Raw genomic sequence first — 17532 nt, forward strand, 5'->3', positions numbered from 1 at the left:
CAGCATCTGCGGTTACTTCTTACACAATAATTCATTGTCATCAGATTCATTGGGGCAACAAACGCAGTGGTATATGCTGAACCATCCATGTAGGTGTGTATAAAATACTAAAACACAGAGGGCAAAGGATACTCCATTAATGTGGTTGAAATAAATCTGTTGCAATGAATATTTTTACAGAGTTGAAATTGTATTTTTGTAGCTCCAGAAGCTTTAATGGTATAAGAACAACTGTTGAATGCACAGACCTGTCACTTTTTGTTTTACATTGTGGGTGTACTGTAATTGGCATTCCACTGCTCACGCATTTAACATTAAAATATTCGCTCCTCTTATTCTGACAAAAATGCAAGCGTTTAAATGTTTAAGGCTAATCTTACAAGTATGTTCAGAAATTTATTTGAAAGGAAGTTAAACCATTTTAGATTGTGTAACTCTGGCCAAGGAAAGACTACTAGACTTAAGCCAGTCTGTCATTTTTTAAAGAAATGGGAGTCACCCTTATGCTGTATCACTCTTACCATTGTAGCCAAATTATCATCATCATCATAATAATTTCTCTTGAGGCTTGGTCACACTTCATCTAGAATATTTCAGTTTTCTGTTAAACGTGGTTACGGCCATTGCTTTTTTATCACTGTACGCAGTTGTTTATGGTATCATTTCTGTTACCAGTGAGATGAATAATAATTTCCTGCCTTTCCTCCTTACGATTCAAGCATTATTAACGATTCACAATTCACTTCATTACCTCAGTTTCTCATTTCCCAAACAAGAGAGAAATCCTTTCCTACTGCCCAATTGAAGTTCATTTAGTTCAATCCATATCTCGGCTCCATATCTTATTCAGAGGAATAATGTGGATTATGCCACAAGAATCTGGCCAACTGTCTTATGCAGATGTACCGTTTAAATATAGACTCTCATATCTAGTTTACATTTCTTGTACCGCTGCTTCAATTGATTCAAGAAATTAAAATAAAATGTGTTTAAATCGATTGGATTGGCGTTTGTGGTGTTGAGTGCTGAGTAACAAACCATTGTGAGATGGGTTTTCTTTTTTTTAAATTGGATGGATATTGAACAAAGAATGAAAAATCTTCGTTGATTAACATTTCATTTATTTCAATCGCATTAATGGTGTATCATTTGCCCTCTTTGTCTCAGTATTTTATACACACCTACATGGTTCAGTGTATACCATTGCGTTTGTTGATCCAATGAAACTGATAAGAATTAATTGGGGGGGGTTCTCTACAACAGGTGAAACTCTGAAAAATGGCAGAGGTTTTGTTTAAAAAAAAAAATAATTTCTGAATTTCATGTTTCCTTTTCCAGAGTCGATAAAGAATCTGTTTGACGTTGAAAGTTTCTGTAAAGTTTTCAAGAGATTGAAAGGAATCGCAAACGATGTGCTGAATTCCAGCAGCTACTCTGAGGTGGATCTAAGTAAACTCTTCCAGCCTTTCTGCGCGATCAATAAGTGAAGGAGATGTGGCTGCCTCACCTTTTCAAGCTGAATGAACAACAAAAAACAAGAATATTGATGACTTTGGGATTCATGGTGCCACATGTGGGGGGATTCCTCTTTAAATGTGATTTGTACGCATGTAAGTAGACCTGGAATCTGACTCGGGTTATGGAGAAGCAAGTCAGAACAACCAAGATGTTAGGAAAAGACTTAATGGTCATTACAGAAACTTGCTTTAATAGAGAAGCTGATGAAGGATGACAACACATGCATGAACATCAATTAAACTCATGAAGAGATGCAAGCAATCTATTAAAAGGTGGCTCGGAAGATGGTGTAGGCCTGATGACAGCTTTGTTTTGAAAGGGTGTTCTCTGAATGTGATTGGGATCACTGTGCGGTCTCTTTGTAGTGAAGTGGAACAAGGGTATCATTTATTAAGATCCAGTCTATTGAAGCGATTGATGCACATTGGATTGGGAGGCCCACAGGCAAACACATTGAGATCCTAGTAGGCAGCTACCAATGCATGAAGCAAGTACAACCATTATCTGATGGAATTCCTTCCGATTTAATGGTGTTTGTGATTTCTATACATATTTCTTTCATTTTAAAAATATATGTTATTTTTTATGTATGAAAACATTTGACATGAGCAATGTTATCACATTTTGAATAAAATCAACTCAAAGCTATTCCTGAAACATTTGAAACAAGTGATTCATGTTTAAATAAGTGGATATCATCTCTTGTTCTGAAGTATTCTAATAAAGTTTATTAAAAGTGTTTTTATTCATTGATTAATCAGTGCATTTTTCTAGCATTTGTAAGTGACAAACTTATGGATGGTCCCCATTTTTAAGCTACACAACTGTAGTTTTTTTTTTAAAGGATTGTGATATTTTCAATATTTTTCTCTGCTTTCCAACTGAACGATGCAAAAGATGAACTTTACAATGATGGACTCGGGGCATGAATTTGAGCCTGATATTGCGAGGCCCAGAGTGTGACTAACACTGTGGTGTGTGTGCAATAGTCAGTGGCACCTGCCAGAAGCCAACCAGAGGCGCAACCCAAGTCCCTATTCATTCTGACTGACCCCATTGGTGGCAAAGTAGGTGTAATGAAGTCTTGGAGAAGAAGTAATTAATCATCTGCTTAATCTGTTTGCATGTGATGGACACTACTTGTCTCCAGCAAAGCCCTGGAAGATTATTAAGGGGTTGGACACGTTAGAGGCAGGAAACATGTTCCCAATGTTGGGGGAGTCCAGGACAAGGGGCCACAGTTTAAGAATAAGGAGTAGGCCATTTAGAACTTAGATGGGGAAAAACTTTTTCAGTCAGAGAGTTGTGAATCTGTGGAATTCTCTGCCTCAGAAGGCAGTGGAATTCTCTGAATGCATTCAAGAGAGAGCTCGATAGAGCTCTTAAGGATAGAGGAGTCAGGGGGTATGGGGAGAAGGCGGGACGGGGTACTGATTGAGAATGATCAGCCATGATCACATTGAATGGTGGTGCTGGCTTGAAGGGCTGAATGGCCTCCTCCTGCACCTATTGTCTATTGAATCTAAGCTAAGGATGTTGAGGGATATGGTCACCTTGACAGTAGAAACAAGGAACTGCAGATGCTCGTTTACACAAAAGGGCACAAAGTGCTGGAATAACTAACACAAATGTCAAAAATTACAGCAGGATCTTGATCGGAATGGTTGATGGAATTTAGTACAGAGAAATATGAGGTGTTGCATTTTGGGAAATCTAACATGGGCAGGACATACACAGTGAATGGTAGGGGTCTGAGGAGTATTGTAGAGCAAAGGGATCGAGGAATGCAGGTCCACACCTCGTTAAAAGTTGCACTACTGGTGGTTAGAGTGGTCCAAAAGGCTCTTGGCACATCGACCCTCATCAGTCAGAGTACTGTATGTATTGTATATTGCCTGAAGAAGGATCTCGACCCAAAACGTCATCCATTCTTTCTCTCCAGAGATGCTGCCTGTCCCGCTGAGTTGCTCCAGCTTTTTGTATCTATTGTATGTAGAAGTTGGGAGATCATGTTGCAGCTATACTAGACGTTGGCGAGGCTGCATTTGGAATATTGTGTTCAGTTCTGGTCATCCTGTTACAGGAGAGATGTTGTCAAGATGGAAAGGGTGCAGAGAGGATTTACGAGGATGTTGCCAGGACTCGAGGGCCTGGGCTATTGGGAGAAGTCGAGCAGGCTAGGACTCTATTCCTTGGAGGGCAAGAAGATGAGTGGTGATCTTATAGAGGCATACAAAATCATAGGAATAGATCGGGTGGATGCACAGATCATCTTGCCCAGAGTAGGGAAATCAAAAACCAGAGGACATAGGTGTAAGGCGAGGGGGGAAAGGTTTAATATGAACCCAAGGGGTAATTTTTTCACAAAGGGTGGTGGGTGTATGGAACAAGCTGTGGGAGGAGGGAGTTGAGGCTGGGACTGTCCCAACATTTATGAAACATTTGGACAGGTACATGGATAGGACAGGTTTAGAGGGATATGGGCTAAATGCAGGCAGGTGGCACTCGTGTAGATGGGACATGTCTGTCGGTGTGTGGGCAGGATTGGCCGAAAGGGGCTGTTTCCACTCTGTGTGACTGGCAAATCTGTATGTGGCGGTGTCCCGAAACATCATCCATCCATGTTCTCCAGAGATGACGCCTGACCCACTGTGTCCTTTTATCATCACTGATAGTTCCAAATAAAATGTGGACACCGGTTCCAGAATGCAGAGGGTCTAGATGCATGTGGCTGCCAATGTGTCATCTGCAAACTTACAAACTAACCCGCCTATGTTTTAAGTCCAAGACCTTTGTGTACATCACTACAAAATGTTGGACCCCTAAAATGAACTCCCTTTCCCCAGACAGCAGTGGGTAAATAAGGAGGAGCCTGCTGCTCACCCAGAGACTTCATGTTGCATATTTTGTTCCTCTTGCAGGTCCTGCAATGTTGCAGAATATTGTGACCAGCAACCATTGCTGCAGACAGAGGAGGTGGCCAAGTGCAATGCATAAGTGGATACTCGCGACGTTTTGAAATCGAGCTGCAAAGTTTGCATAATAAGTTAGTCCGATTCCAATGAAACACTCCAAAGTTTGCTGCGCCACCTCTCAGCACAACATCTGCGGAGAAATCGCTCACCCAAGAAGGCATCTGTGTGCCTGCTCACTTGATTGGCAGATTTATCTGTTTGCTCATTAGACACCATTCACTGCCACTGCTGTTTCGCTGCAACTTTAGAAAACCAGTCCCAAATTGCTACTAATGAGCTATTTAACACGTTGAATTTGTCAGCAGAAAGGGTTTTCCCCATGATGTTTTCAGGACAAGAGACTGCAGATGCTGGAACGTTGAACAAGAAAACAATCTGCTGGAGGAACTCAACGGGTCAGACAGCATCCTTGGAGGGAAATAAACTGACACTGTTTCGGGTCAGGGTCTTTCCAGGCATCAGTCTAAAGAAGGGTCTCAGCCTGAAAATCGTCTGTCCATTTCCTTCCACAGATAGTCATAGAGTGGATACAGTGTGAAAACACGGCCTTTGGCCCAACTTGTCCACAATGTCCCAGCTACGCTAGTCCCACTTGCCTGCGCTTGGTCCATATCCCTCCAAACCTGTCCTATCCATGACCTGTCTAACTGTTTCTTAAATGATGGGATAGTCCCAGCCTCAACTACCTCCTCTAGCAGCTTGTTCCATACCCCCACCATCCTTTGACTAAAAAAGTTACCCGTCGGATTCCTATTCAATCTTTTCCCCTTCACCTTGAACCTCTGTCCTCTGGTCCTTGATTTCCCTACTCTGGGCAAGAGACTGTGCATCTACCCGATCTATTCCTCTCATGATTTTGTATACCTCCATAAGATGACCCCTCATTCTCCTGAGCTCCATGGAATAGAGACCTTGCCTACTCAACCTCTCCTTATAGCTCACACCCTCTAGTCCTGGCAACATCCTTGTAAATCTTTTCTGAACCCTTTCAAACTTGACTATCCAATAACATGGTGCCCAGAACTGAACACTATATTCTAGATGCGGTCTCACCAACATTTTATACAACTGCAGCATGACTTTTTTTTAGAGATATAGCGTGGAAACAGGCCCTTCGGCCCACCGAGTCCGCGCCGCCCAGCGATCCCCGCACATTAACACTATGCTACACACACTAGGGACAATTTTTTAAAACATTTACCCAGTCAATTAACCTACATACTTGTACGTCTTTGGAGTGTGGGAGGAAACCGAAGATCTCGGAGAAAACCCACGCAGGTCACAGGGAGAGCATACAAACTCCGTACAACGGCGCCCATAGTCAGGATCGAACCTGAGTCTCCGGATCGAACCTGAGTCTTACAGCATTCGCTGTAAGGCAGCAACTCTACCGCTGCGCCACCTCCCAACTTCTATGCTCTGACTGATGAAGGCCAAAGTGCCAAATGTCTTTTTGACCACCTTATCTACCTGCCACTCGACCTTCAAGGAACCATGCATCTGTACTCCTAGATCCCTCTGCTCTACAACACTACCCAGAGGCCCACCATTTACTGTGTCGGTCCTGCCCTTGTTCAACATCCCAAAATGCAACACCTCACACTTCTCTGTAGTAAATTTTATCAACCATTCCTCCGCCCACCTGGCCAATCGATCCAGATCCTGCTGCAATCTTTCACAACCATCTTCACTATCTGCAAAACCACTAACTTTTGTTTCATCAGACAAAATTTGGTAATCTTACCCTGGATGTTCCCATTCAAATCATTGATGTAGATGACGAACAGTAACGGGCCCATCACCGAACCCTGAGGCACACCACTAGTCACAGACCTCCAGTCCGAGAAGCAACCTTCCACCATCATCACCCTCTGCTTCCTTCCATGGAGCCAATTTGCTATCCATTCAGCTATCTCTCCTTGGATCCCATGCGATCTAACCTTTCAGAGCAGCCTACCATGCGGAACCTTGTCGAATGCCTTACTGAAATCCATGTACACAACATCTACAGCTCTGCCCTCATCGACCTTTTTGGTCACATCTTCAAAAAACTCACTCAGATTTGTGAGACACGACCTCCCACGTACAAAACCACGCTGACTGTCCCTAATCAGCCCTTGCCCATCCAAATGCCTGTATAACCTATCCCTCAGAATACTCTCTAGTAATTTTCCAACTACAGATGTTAAGCTCACCGGCCTATAGATTCCAGCATTTCCCCTGCAGCCCTTCTTGTAAAGAGGCACAACATTCCTCACCCTCCAGCATTCCGGCACATCTCCTGTATTTGACAACTCGTAAATTTCAACTAGGGCTCCCGCAATTTCCTCTCTAGTTTCCCCGCAATGTCCTCGGATATATCTGATCAGGCCCTGGAGATTTGTCTACCTTCATACACGACAGTACCTTCAGTACTTCTTCAACGATAACACTGACTGCTCTCAAGACACTTCCATTGACTGCCCCAAGTTCCTCCGTCCTAATGTCGTCCTCCTCGGTAAATACAGAGGAGAAATACTCATTGAGTACCTTGCTCATCTCCTATGGCTCCACACAGAGACGACCGCTTTGATTCCTGAGAGGTCCCACTCTCTCTCTCTCTCTAGTTACCCTTTTCCCCCTTATATATTTATAAAATAGTTTGGTATTGTCCTTAATGCTACCCGCCAGAGCCATCTCCTGGCCCCATTTTGCCCTTCTGATCTCCTTTTTCAGTTTATTCCTTAGTTCCCGTAACTCCTCCAGGGATTCACCTGTCCCATGCATCCTTCTCGTTTGTGGACAACGCCTCAATTTCCCTCGTCAGCCAAGCTTCCTTACGTTTGCCTGCTTTGTACATATCCTGAGCTTTCGTCAGCACACTTTTAATAACATCCCACTTGGCCGATGTTCCTTTCCCCTCAAATAACCTGCTCCAGTCAACTTGAGCGAGACCTCTCATACCCTCAAAGTTGGCCTTACCCCTGTCCCCAGTTGAGCATTTTAACAACTGGACCCTCTCCGTCACTATCCGTAACTATCTTAAACCTAATTGAACTGTAGTCACTGGTGCCAAAAGGCTTCTCCTCAAACACTTCATTAACTTGCCCTTCCCAATTTCCCAACACTGGATCCAGCCTTGCCCTCTCACATGTGGTGGCCTCCACATACTGCTTAAGAAAACTCTCCTGAACACTTGTGGAATTGCACCCTATTTAAACCCTTTACACTATCATTTTCCCAGTCTATATTGGGAAAGTTAAAATCCCCTATTACAACAACCTTATTTGACCTGCAGCTGTCTGCATTCTCCTGGCACATTTGTTCTTCTAATTCCCGTTGACTATTCGGGGGTCTGTAGTACACCCCCAACAAGGTGATCATCCCTTTCTTGTTCCTCAGCTCCACCCATATAACCTCACTAGACAAACCATCCGTAATGTCACCTCCGGTCACTGCCGTGACATCCCCCTTAACCAACAATGTAACCCCTCCTCCTCTTTTTCCCTCACTCCTGAAGCTCCTGTACCCCAGAACATGGCGCAGCGGTAGAGTTGCTGCCTTACAGCGAATGCAGCGCCGGAGACTCAGGTTCGATCCTGACTACGGGCGCCGTCTGTATGGAGTCTGTACGTTCTCCCCGTGACCTGCGTGGGTTTTCTCCGAGATCTTCGGTTTCCTCCCACACTCCAAAGACGTACAGGTATGTAGGTTAATTGACTGGGTAAATGTAAAAATTGTCCCTAGTGTGTGTAGGATAGTGTTAATGTGCGGGGATCGCTGGGCGGCGCGGACTCAGTGGGCCGAAGGGCCTGTTTCCGCGCTGTATCTCTAAAAATAATCAAACATTGAGCTGCCAGTCCTGCCCCTCCCTTGACCAAGTTTCAGTCATGGCTACAACGTCCCAGTCGCTCATACCGATCCATGCCCTAAGCTCATCTGCCTTACTCGTCAGGCCCGCTGCATTAAAATACAGCAACGGTACGGATACAGAACAGAAACAGGCCCTTAAGCACTCCGAGTCCACACCGACCAACAATCAACCCGTACAGTAGCACGATCTTACACACTAGGGACAATTGACAATTTTTAACAAAAGCCAATTAACCTACAAACCTGCATGTCTTTGGAATGTGGGAGACAATCGGAGCACCCGGAGAAAACCCACGCGGTCACGGGGAGCATGTACAAACCCCATGCAGGCAGCACCCATAGTCAGGAGTCAGGATCGAACCCGGATCTCTGGTGCTGTAAGGCAGCAACTCTACCGCTGCACCACTGTGCTGCCTCAGACCTTTAAGCATCTCTGAAGAACATTGATAGATGATGCTTTGGGTTGGGGCCCTGACCCGAAATATTGCCTGTCCGTGTTCTTCAGAGATGCTTCCTGATCCGCTGTGTTACTCCAGCCCTTTGTGTCAAGATGAAGAGTTGTTGTTCAGGCATTTCCTGATGTCCTGTAACGTTTAGTGCATTTAATTTCCCCCCACCCCTTCCTCCCACCACAGAATCCACTCCTCAAAGTGCAAAGTTCAACTGGTCACCAGGGTTTCAATTCCACCAGAATTCTCTGCCATAAACCATTGATGAAAGACAGCTCAAAAACATATTGAAAGGGAATTAAATTGTTGCTGAGAAAATAGAGAAATTAAAACATTTTGGAACTGAGCATGAGAATGAAATTCAACTCAGAACATGGCGAAGTGGAGACCAGTACTAAATGGTTACATCATTGTGTGGCTTCTGTCTGTAGAATTGTGGGGATAGCCTTTACAAAAAGAAAATCAGATGTTCGAGTCGTATTAGTCATTGTAATTCTGCTGGTATCTGTCTGGATGTATGTGACTCATGAGATAACATGCAAAGGTACCAATTTCACAAATGCATGTTACCAGCAGGGAGCATCGCCCACATTTACAAAATCACTCCAAATATATTTGAAATTTGCATTGCAGCTGAATTAACACACAATGAACATTTGCTTGAAAGTGAGTAGTTAAAGTCAGCGATATTGCAGCAGAAATAGGCTGCATCTACTGTAAACTTCCTGCTTTTATTAAATAGTTGATTGATTTTTAAGCCTAAACAGGGGCGTAGATTTGAAGTCCATTTAGTTCTAATGAATTATTGACTGCAACATGTTGCCTATCAACAGCTTGTTAAAGTTATGATTTTTATTGACAGCATCAAACATAAACTAAATTAGAATTGATAATTAAAATCTATCTCAAAGGTTGGATGTTGCCATTGTTTAGAAATGTTTTCGTGGTTGCAGAATAAATTCTGGGTTGTAATTAAGAGCTTGTCTTGAATGGCACATGGCATATAATGTGCATAGAACAGCTTGTCTTGTTGACCAAACATTGATTTTCCTGTAGACATTGAAATATATTGGCAGCAACAAGCTTCCTACTTGTCAACTAATTAGAGATTTGTTGCAGATCAACTCTGAATGCCGTAATATAGCTTTGCAAGGATTCGACCGTCAGTGGTACAATGTCAGAAGAATATAACCAATATGTTAATTCATCTTTAATTTCTTAAGCATTTTGTACAATAAGAATGAATAAAACTTTTATCCCTTAATCATGAATTTCTTTTAACCAGTCAGTTGTGCTCCGAAGTTCAAGATTCAAAAAGAAGACATTTATGCTCTTAAAAACGTTTTGCTGTTAAATAATTGTCATCATTAGTCTTGCTAGATCAGTTGTATAAAACAACTCAGCACTTTAGTAAGTAGACACAGCAACTCTTACTCCCAAACTTAGGAGAAATCTTGATTGACCACAGTTATTAGTGTAAGGTTCATTTTCATCCATTGTAAAGATGAATTTTCAACATGTGCACATACGTTTTTGAATTTCCACACAAGTTGAAAAAGGTTTTAAAAATTGGTGCTTTGTATTTGCTATTGGGGAACCAAACAAAGAAAGTTCCGCGTGTAACAAAAAAGGAACTGCAGATGCTGGTTTATACCGGAGATAGACAAAATGTTGGAGTAATTCAGTGGGTCAGGCAGCCACTCTGGAGAAAATGGATAGGTAACGTTTTGGATCGGGACCGTTCTTCAAACAGCAAGGTTTCACGTGAATGTGGTTAAGGTCAATATAAAGTTTCAAAGTGAAAGAATAAAACTGGTTTTATATATTCCAGTCTTGAAAATTAAAGCTAAATGTGAGAGTCACTAATTGTAATATGAGCGACCTGGCACCCAATTTATGTACAGCAAGTTTGCACAAGCAGCAGTCAGATAGACAGATAATATGTTGTGGAGTGAAATTGGTTGAGGGGATAAATGTTGGAAAAGACATTGAGGTCTTTTCATTCTTCAGTTTTTCACCTATCAATCTATTGACCTTTCATTATTTAATTGGTACTGTAAAACCTTTCAAATCCACGGCAGAATGCACTGAATGAAATAGTATCCGTAAAATACTTCAGAGCTTAGACTTTGCATCAAGTCTGCAGTGAGACACGAGAAAAAAGTTGCAAATACAATCATTTCTGAATACAGTACAGAAAAAAATAGTAATTGCTTGGTATTTGGAGACACAAGGAACTGTCGATGCTGGTTTGCCAAAAAACACACAAAGTGCTGGAGTAACTCAGTGGGTCAGGCAGCATCTCTGGAGAACATGGATAGGCCTATGTTTTGGATTGGGACCTTTCAGCAACCGAATTAATCTTGAAACGTCGCCTATCCATGCTCTCCAGAGAAGCTGCCTGACTTGTTGAGTTACTACAGCATTTTGTTGCTTTGGTATGTTCTAAATCTCAAGTATTTTGTTTGAAGTTGCTGGTACTTCCAGGTATCAGAATCTAGAGGATGCAATACACATCTAGACCATCCCAAAGAGAGGGACATTGTTATGATCCACAAGCATTTGTGAAGACATCAACAATCCAATCTAATGTTTACCTCCACAATTTTTTAACAAGCAAGTATATATCTTAGCTTTTCTCACACCTGAAGCTGATGATCAAAATAATTAGCATCATCAGACTTCCTCTTTATGATTCGTTGAATGAGATATTGTTTGTTCAACAGTATAATGGGAAAATTCCCAAAAACATCTCGTCTGCTTCATCGGAAAGACTCAAAGTGCTGGGGTGACCCAGCGGGTCAAGCAGCAACCTTCCCTCTTCAGACAAACCTGCTACATCGACAAGTTTGCAACGCAGAGCAGTACAAATAGCATTTCCAAATTTGCAGAGGAAAAAACGTCTTTATATTGATCTGAATAAATGCACAAATGAGTTCCAGTGCATGAAGTCGAGCAGTGATTCTGGTTGTTGAAGATTCACGTCTGTGACTCAGAGTTGGATGTGAGCAGCAATCTGTAAAGCAACGGTTACTACTGCACTTGTCAAGTGAGGCACCGCTCTCTGAACCTGGTTACAGTCAAACACGATTTAAAGTCAGCTCGTTCTTAGAGGCTTTTGAAATAAGATGCTGTTGCAGGTTATGCAAGGTTATATTTAAAGCCTGTACTTAGTAGGCATAGAGAATATAATTTTATTCCAGGTCGTATCTTATTCAGAGAGGTATGGATATAGCCTTGAGTTAAAATTATGGTTAGAATATGTTTTTGTATTTTTGCACATGCGGAGGAGATCCTTCAATTCATGAAATCCCACCGCTGTTGAATCACAGAATTATGGAGTATGTATACCGGGCCTCCGCCCTGTCCATGCCAATCAAGTTCACATACTGGGCTAGTCCCATTTGCCTGCATTTAGCCCATAGCTCTCCAAACCTTTCTGATCCATATATCTGTCAAAATATCTTTTAATAAGCCAGAATTGTATCTGTTTACATCAGCTCATTCCAGAAATGGTCTACCTTCTGAATGAAAAACCTGCCCAAGATCTCTCTTAAATCTCTGCCCTCTTGCCTTAAGCCTATGCCCTCTAGTTTCACCTTGGGGGAAAAAGACCATGAGCGATCACATTATCTGTGGCCCGCATGATTTTGTACACATTGATAAGGCCACCGCTCAGCCTCCTGCGGTCCAATGGAAAAGGTCCCAATCTGACCAGCCCCACCCTACAACTCAAACCCACAAGCCTGGGCAACATTCTGGTCATAGTGTGATACGGTGTGGAAACAGGCCCTTCGGACCAACTTGTCCACACCGGCCAACGTGTCCCAGCTACACTAGTCCCACCTGCCCGCATTTGGTCCATATGCCTCGAAACCTGTCCTAACCATGTACCCGTCTAACTGTTTCATAAATGTTGGGGATAGTCCCTGCCTCAACTACCTCCTCTGGCAGCTTGTTCCTTACACCCACCACCCTTTGTGTGAAAAGGTTGCCCCTTAGATTCCTATTAAATCTTTTCCCCTTCACCATAAACCTATGTCCTCTGGTCCTCGATTCACCTACTCTGGGTAAGAGACTCTGTGCATCTACCCGAGCTACTACTCTCATGATTTTATACATCTGTTCTGTGAATCTGTTCTGCACCCTTTCCAACTTAATGACATCCTTCCAATAGCTAACTGACCAGAACTGCACGCAGTACTCCAAGTGTGGGCTCACCAACAACCTGTGCAGCTGCATCATGATGTCCCAACTTTAGCACTCAATATTCTTCCCAATGAAAGCAAGAGTTCCAAACAGCTTCTTCACCACATTGTCCACCTGACACGTGATTTTCAGGCAAACATGAGCCTGAACTCCCAGATCTCCCTGTCCAGCAACATTTTCCAGGGCTCTACCATTTACTGTTCTGCACTAGTTTGACATACCAAATCGCAGCACCTAACACTTGTCAAGAGTTAAATTTCATTGAAACATAGAAACATAGAAAATAGGTGCAGGAGGAGGCCATTCGGCCCTTCGAGCCAGCACCGCCATTCATTGTGATCATGGCTGATCATCCACAATCAATAACCCATGACTGCCTTCTCCCCATATCCCTAGATTCCATTAGCCCCTAGAGCTCTATCTAACTCTCTCTTAAATCCATCCAGTGATTTGGCCTCCACTGCCCTCTGTGGCAGAGAATTCCACAAATTCACAACACTCTGGGTGAAAAAGTTCCTTCTCACCTCAGTTTTAAATGGGCTCCCCTTTATTCTAAGACTGTGGCCCTTGGTTCTGGACTCACCCAACATTGGGAACATTTTTCCTACATCTAGCTTGTCCAGTCCTTTTATAATTTTATATGTTTCTATAAGATTCCCTCTCATCCTTCTAAACTCCAGTGATTACAAGCCTAGTCTTTTCAATCTTTCCTCATATGACAGTCCTGCCACCCCAAGGATCAATCTCGTAAACCTACGCTGCACTACCTCAATTACAAGGATGTCCGTCCTCAAATTAGGAGACCAAAACTGTACACAATACTCCAGATGTGGTCTTACCAGAGCCCTGTACAACTGCAGAAGAACCTCTTTATTCCTATACTGAAATCCTCTCGTTATGAAGGCCAACATGCCATTAGCTTTCTTCACTGCCTGCTGTACCTGCACGCCAACTTTCAGTGACTGGTGTACAAGGACACCCAGGTCTCGTTGCACTTCCCCTTTACCTAACCTGACACCATTGAGATAATAATCTGCCCCCTTGTTTTTGCCGCCAAAATGGATAACCTCACATTTATCTATATTATACTGCATCTGCCACGCATCTGCCCACTCACTCAACCTGTCCAGGTCACCCTGCAACCTCCTAACATCCTCTTCGCAGTTCACGCTGCCACCCAGCTTTGTGTGATCCGCAAACTTGCTAGTGTTACTTCTAATTCCTTCATCCAAATCATTAATATATATGGTAAACATTTGCGGCCCCAACACCGAGCCTTGCGGCACTCCACTCGCCACTGCCTGCCATTCTGAAAAGGACCCGTTTACTACTACTCTTTGCTTCCTGTCTGCCAACCAATTCTCTATCCATGTCAATACCCTACCCCCAATACCATGTGCTCTAATTTTGCTCACCACTCTCCCGTGCGCGACCTTATCAAAGGCTTTCTGAAAGTCTAGATACACTACATCCACTGGCTCCCCTTCATCCATTTTACTTGTCACATCCTCAAAAAATTCCAGAAGATTAGTCAAGCATGATTTCCCTTTCATAAATCCATGCTGACTTGGACTTATCCTTTTACTGCTATCCAAATGCACCGTTATTACCTCTTTAATAATTGACTCCAGCAACTTCCCCACCACCGATGTCAGGCTAACTAGTCTATACTTCCCCGTTTTCTCTCTCGCTCCTTTCATGAAAAGTGGGATAACATTAGCTATCCTCCAATCCACAGGAACTGATCCTGAATCTATTGAAAATTGGAAAATGATCACCAATGTGTCCACTATGTCTCGAGCTACCTCCCTGAGGACCCTGGGATGCAGACCATCAGGCCCAGGGGATTTATTAACCTTCAGTCCCATCAGTCTACCCAATACTATTTCTCGCCTAATGCAAATTTATTTCAGTTCCTCTACCTCCCTTGATCCTCTGTCCTCTAGTACATCTGGGAGATTGTTTGTGTCTTCCTTAGTGAAGACAGATCCGAAGTACTTGTTGAACTCTTCTGCCATTTCCTTGTTACCCATAATAATTTCACCCGTGTCTGCCTTCAAGGGACCCACATTTGACTTTGCTACTCTTTTTCTCTTAACATATCTAAAGAAGCTTTTACTGTCCTTCTTTATATTCTTGGCCAGCTTCCCCTCGTACTTCATCTTTTCAGCCCGTATTGCCCGTTTTGATACCTTCTGTAGTCCCATGAAAGTTTCCCAATCCTCTGGCTTCCCGCTACTCTTTGCTGTGTTATACATCGTTTCTTTTCGTTTTATTCCATTCCTAACTTCCCTTGTCGGCCACGGTTGCCTCCTACTCCCCTTCATTTGCCTTTCTTTTGCCCACCTTCCCAACTGATCTATATCCTGTATCTCACTGATCCAAACTCTCACCTTGTTTCTCCTCCTTTTAGTCGCCATTGGTTTCTTTCAAATTGCGTTCTGTCTTATGAGGGCATCTGGATGGTTGTGGTAATAGAAGCAGCGATCATTTACTCCATAGAGCAGAGATATACAAAGCCAGCAGATGCTGGGATCTGAAGCAGTTCATAAAGCAGTTCTAGAAATACTCTTTAAATCCTAACACATCAAAATTTAATTTCATTCCCTCAACTTTTAAATTTATTGGTGGAATTGCCAAACGTACAATTTCTTCCACTCTTTAAACTGCCCACAAACCTCTTGTGTCCCCATTTAGTTTATTCTTCTGACTGGCCTATCTTCCTGTTTTTCACTCCAGTGGGCTTTAGGAGTCTAATCACTCAAGTATTCTACCCAAAGTGTCTTTCCTACTACTTTAAGAACCTGCTCCTCTTCTCTGGCATCAACAGTTAATCACCCCCGATTTTTCCTCTTGACCCCCCGAATGTTCGATGCATTGTAGGTGTTAGATGGATTCATAAATGATCAGAGACTTCACCTTTGGTTTATTACAAATGGGCAGATAATGATGCATACCAATTTTCATGGGAAGTACTCTGTGCATCTGTCTCAAAGGATAGCTGAGATTTGGAGCAAACAACAACTTGTACTTAAGTAGCACTTAACATGCAGATAATGTCTCAGAGTGCTTTATAAAATGGAACTAGTAAAATACAATGGTTACCAATGTGTTGGAAGAATAAATATGAGCTTCAGCCTGGGGACAGGAATAGGATAAGAAGGATCGAGTCTTGAACTCCACCCAAACGAGATGAATGCGGTGATGAAAAGCAGAAAGAAAACACCAAAGGTGAAAAGGGGTGAACCAAAAAAGTAATTTCTAAATAAGAATAAAACTTTGCAGCAGTTTTCTTGACTCGGGTGCACTGTAGCAGTGGGACGGGACTTCAAACACCTCCTCTGACTGTCCTGTCCTCGATCCACTTGTGGTCCAAAACCTACAAGGCAGAATTCAGTGGAAGTTAGCTACAAGGCTAAGTCAGTGAATTGTAATTTAGTTTCGTTTACAGTTTAGAGATGCAGCGCAGAAACAGGCCCTTCAGCCCACCGGATCCGCGCTGACCGACGATCCCCGCGCATTAACACTATCCGACACCCACTGGGGACAATTTTTACATTTATCAGGCCAATTAACCTAATTAACCTACAAACCCGTACGTCTTTGGAGCGTGGGAGGAAACCGAAGATCTTGCAGATCACAGGGAGAACGGACGTACAAACTCTGTACAGACAGCACCCGTAGTCAGGATTGAACCCGGGTCTCTGGCACTGCATTCGCTGTAAGGCAGCAACACTACCGCTGCGCCACCGTGACCGCCCATTGTCATCTAAAATCTCAACAGTCTTACATGGTAATAGATCAGGATTCACTTTACAGAATGACATATTTACTTGACGTAATATTGCGTTCCATGCTAAGCTAATTGGTTTTCTGAAAACAGCCAAAGCATGAGAGAAAATACACAAGGATTAGCTCCATTTAAAAAGAAAAACCCATTTTTAGTTTAGTTTGGAGATACATTGCGGAAACGGGCCCTTTGGCCCACCCAGTGCGTGCCGACCAGCGATGATCCCTGAGCACTAACACTATCCTACACACTGCGGACAATTTATAATTCTTACCGTAGCCAAATCAACCTACAAACCCGTACGTCTTTGGAGTGCGAGAGGAAACCGGAGCACTGGAGAAAACCCACAGTTACAGGGAGAATGTGCAAACTCTGTACAGACAGCACCCATAGCCAGGATTGAACCCGGGACTCTGGTGCTGTTTTATACTTTAGAGATACAGTGTGGAAACAGGCCCACCGAGTCCGCACTGACCATCGGTCACCCCATGCACTTACACTATCCTACACACAAGGGACAATTTACAATTTTACCGAAGGATGTGACCCAAAGTGCTGGAGTAACACAATGGGTCAGGCAGCATCCTAGTTTAGTTTACTTTAGTTTTGAGATACAGCGTGGAAACAGGTCCCTCGGCCCATCGAGTCCATGCCGACCAGCAATAACCCCGCACACTAGACACTAGACACAATTTACAATTTTTAGCAAAGCCAACCAACCCACAAACCTGCACATCCT

General features: G+C 43.1%; 2 protein-coding genes across 2 annotated transcripts in view; one reads left to right on the forward strand and one right to left on the reverse strand.

The window, feature by feature from the left end:
• Positions 1-2169, forward strand: part of pola1 (polymerase (DNA directed), alpha 1) — a 230735-nt gene extending 228566 nt beyond the window's left edge. Inside the window, exon 37 of the mRNA XM_078409144.1 lies at positions 1339-2169. Within this exon, the coding sequence (XP_078265270.1) occupies positions 1339-1487 (149 nt within the window). The 3' untranslated portion in view covers positions 1488-2169. The remainder of the gene's footprint in view (positions 1-1338) is intronic.
• Positions 2170-10035: 7866 nt separating this feature from the next.
• arxa (aristaless related homeobox a) overlaps positions 10036-17532 on the reverse strand; it is a 28890-nt gene continuing 21393 nt past the window's right edge. The window contains exon 5 of the mRNA XM_078409146.1: positions 10036-16382. Coding sequence (XP_078265272.1) covers positions 16265-16382 — 118 coding nt within the window. The 3' untranslated portion in view covers positions 10036-16264. The remainder of the gene's footprint in view (positions 16383-17532) is intronic.

This window comes from Rhinoraja longicauda, chromosome 12 (genome assembly GCF_053455715.1).
Source record: "Rhinoraja longicauda isolate Sanriku21f chromosome 12, sRhiLon1.1, whole genome shotgun sequence".
Lineage (NCBI taxonomy): Eukaryota > Metazoa > Chordata > Chondrichthyes > Rajiformes > Arhynchobatidae > Rhinoraja > Rhinoraja longicauda.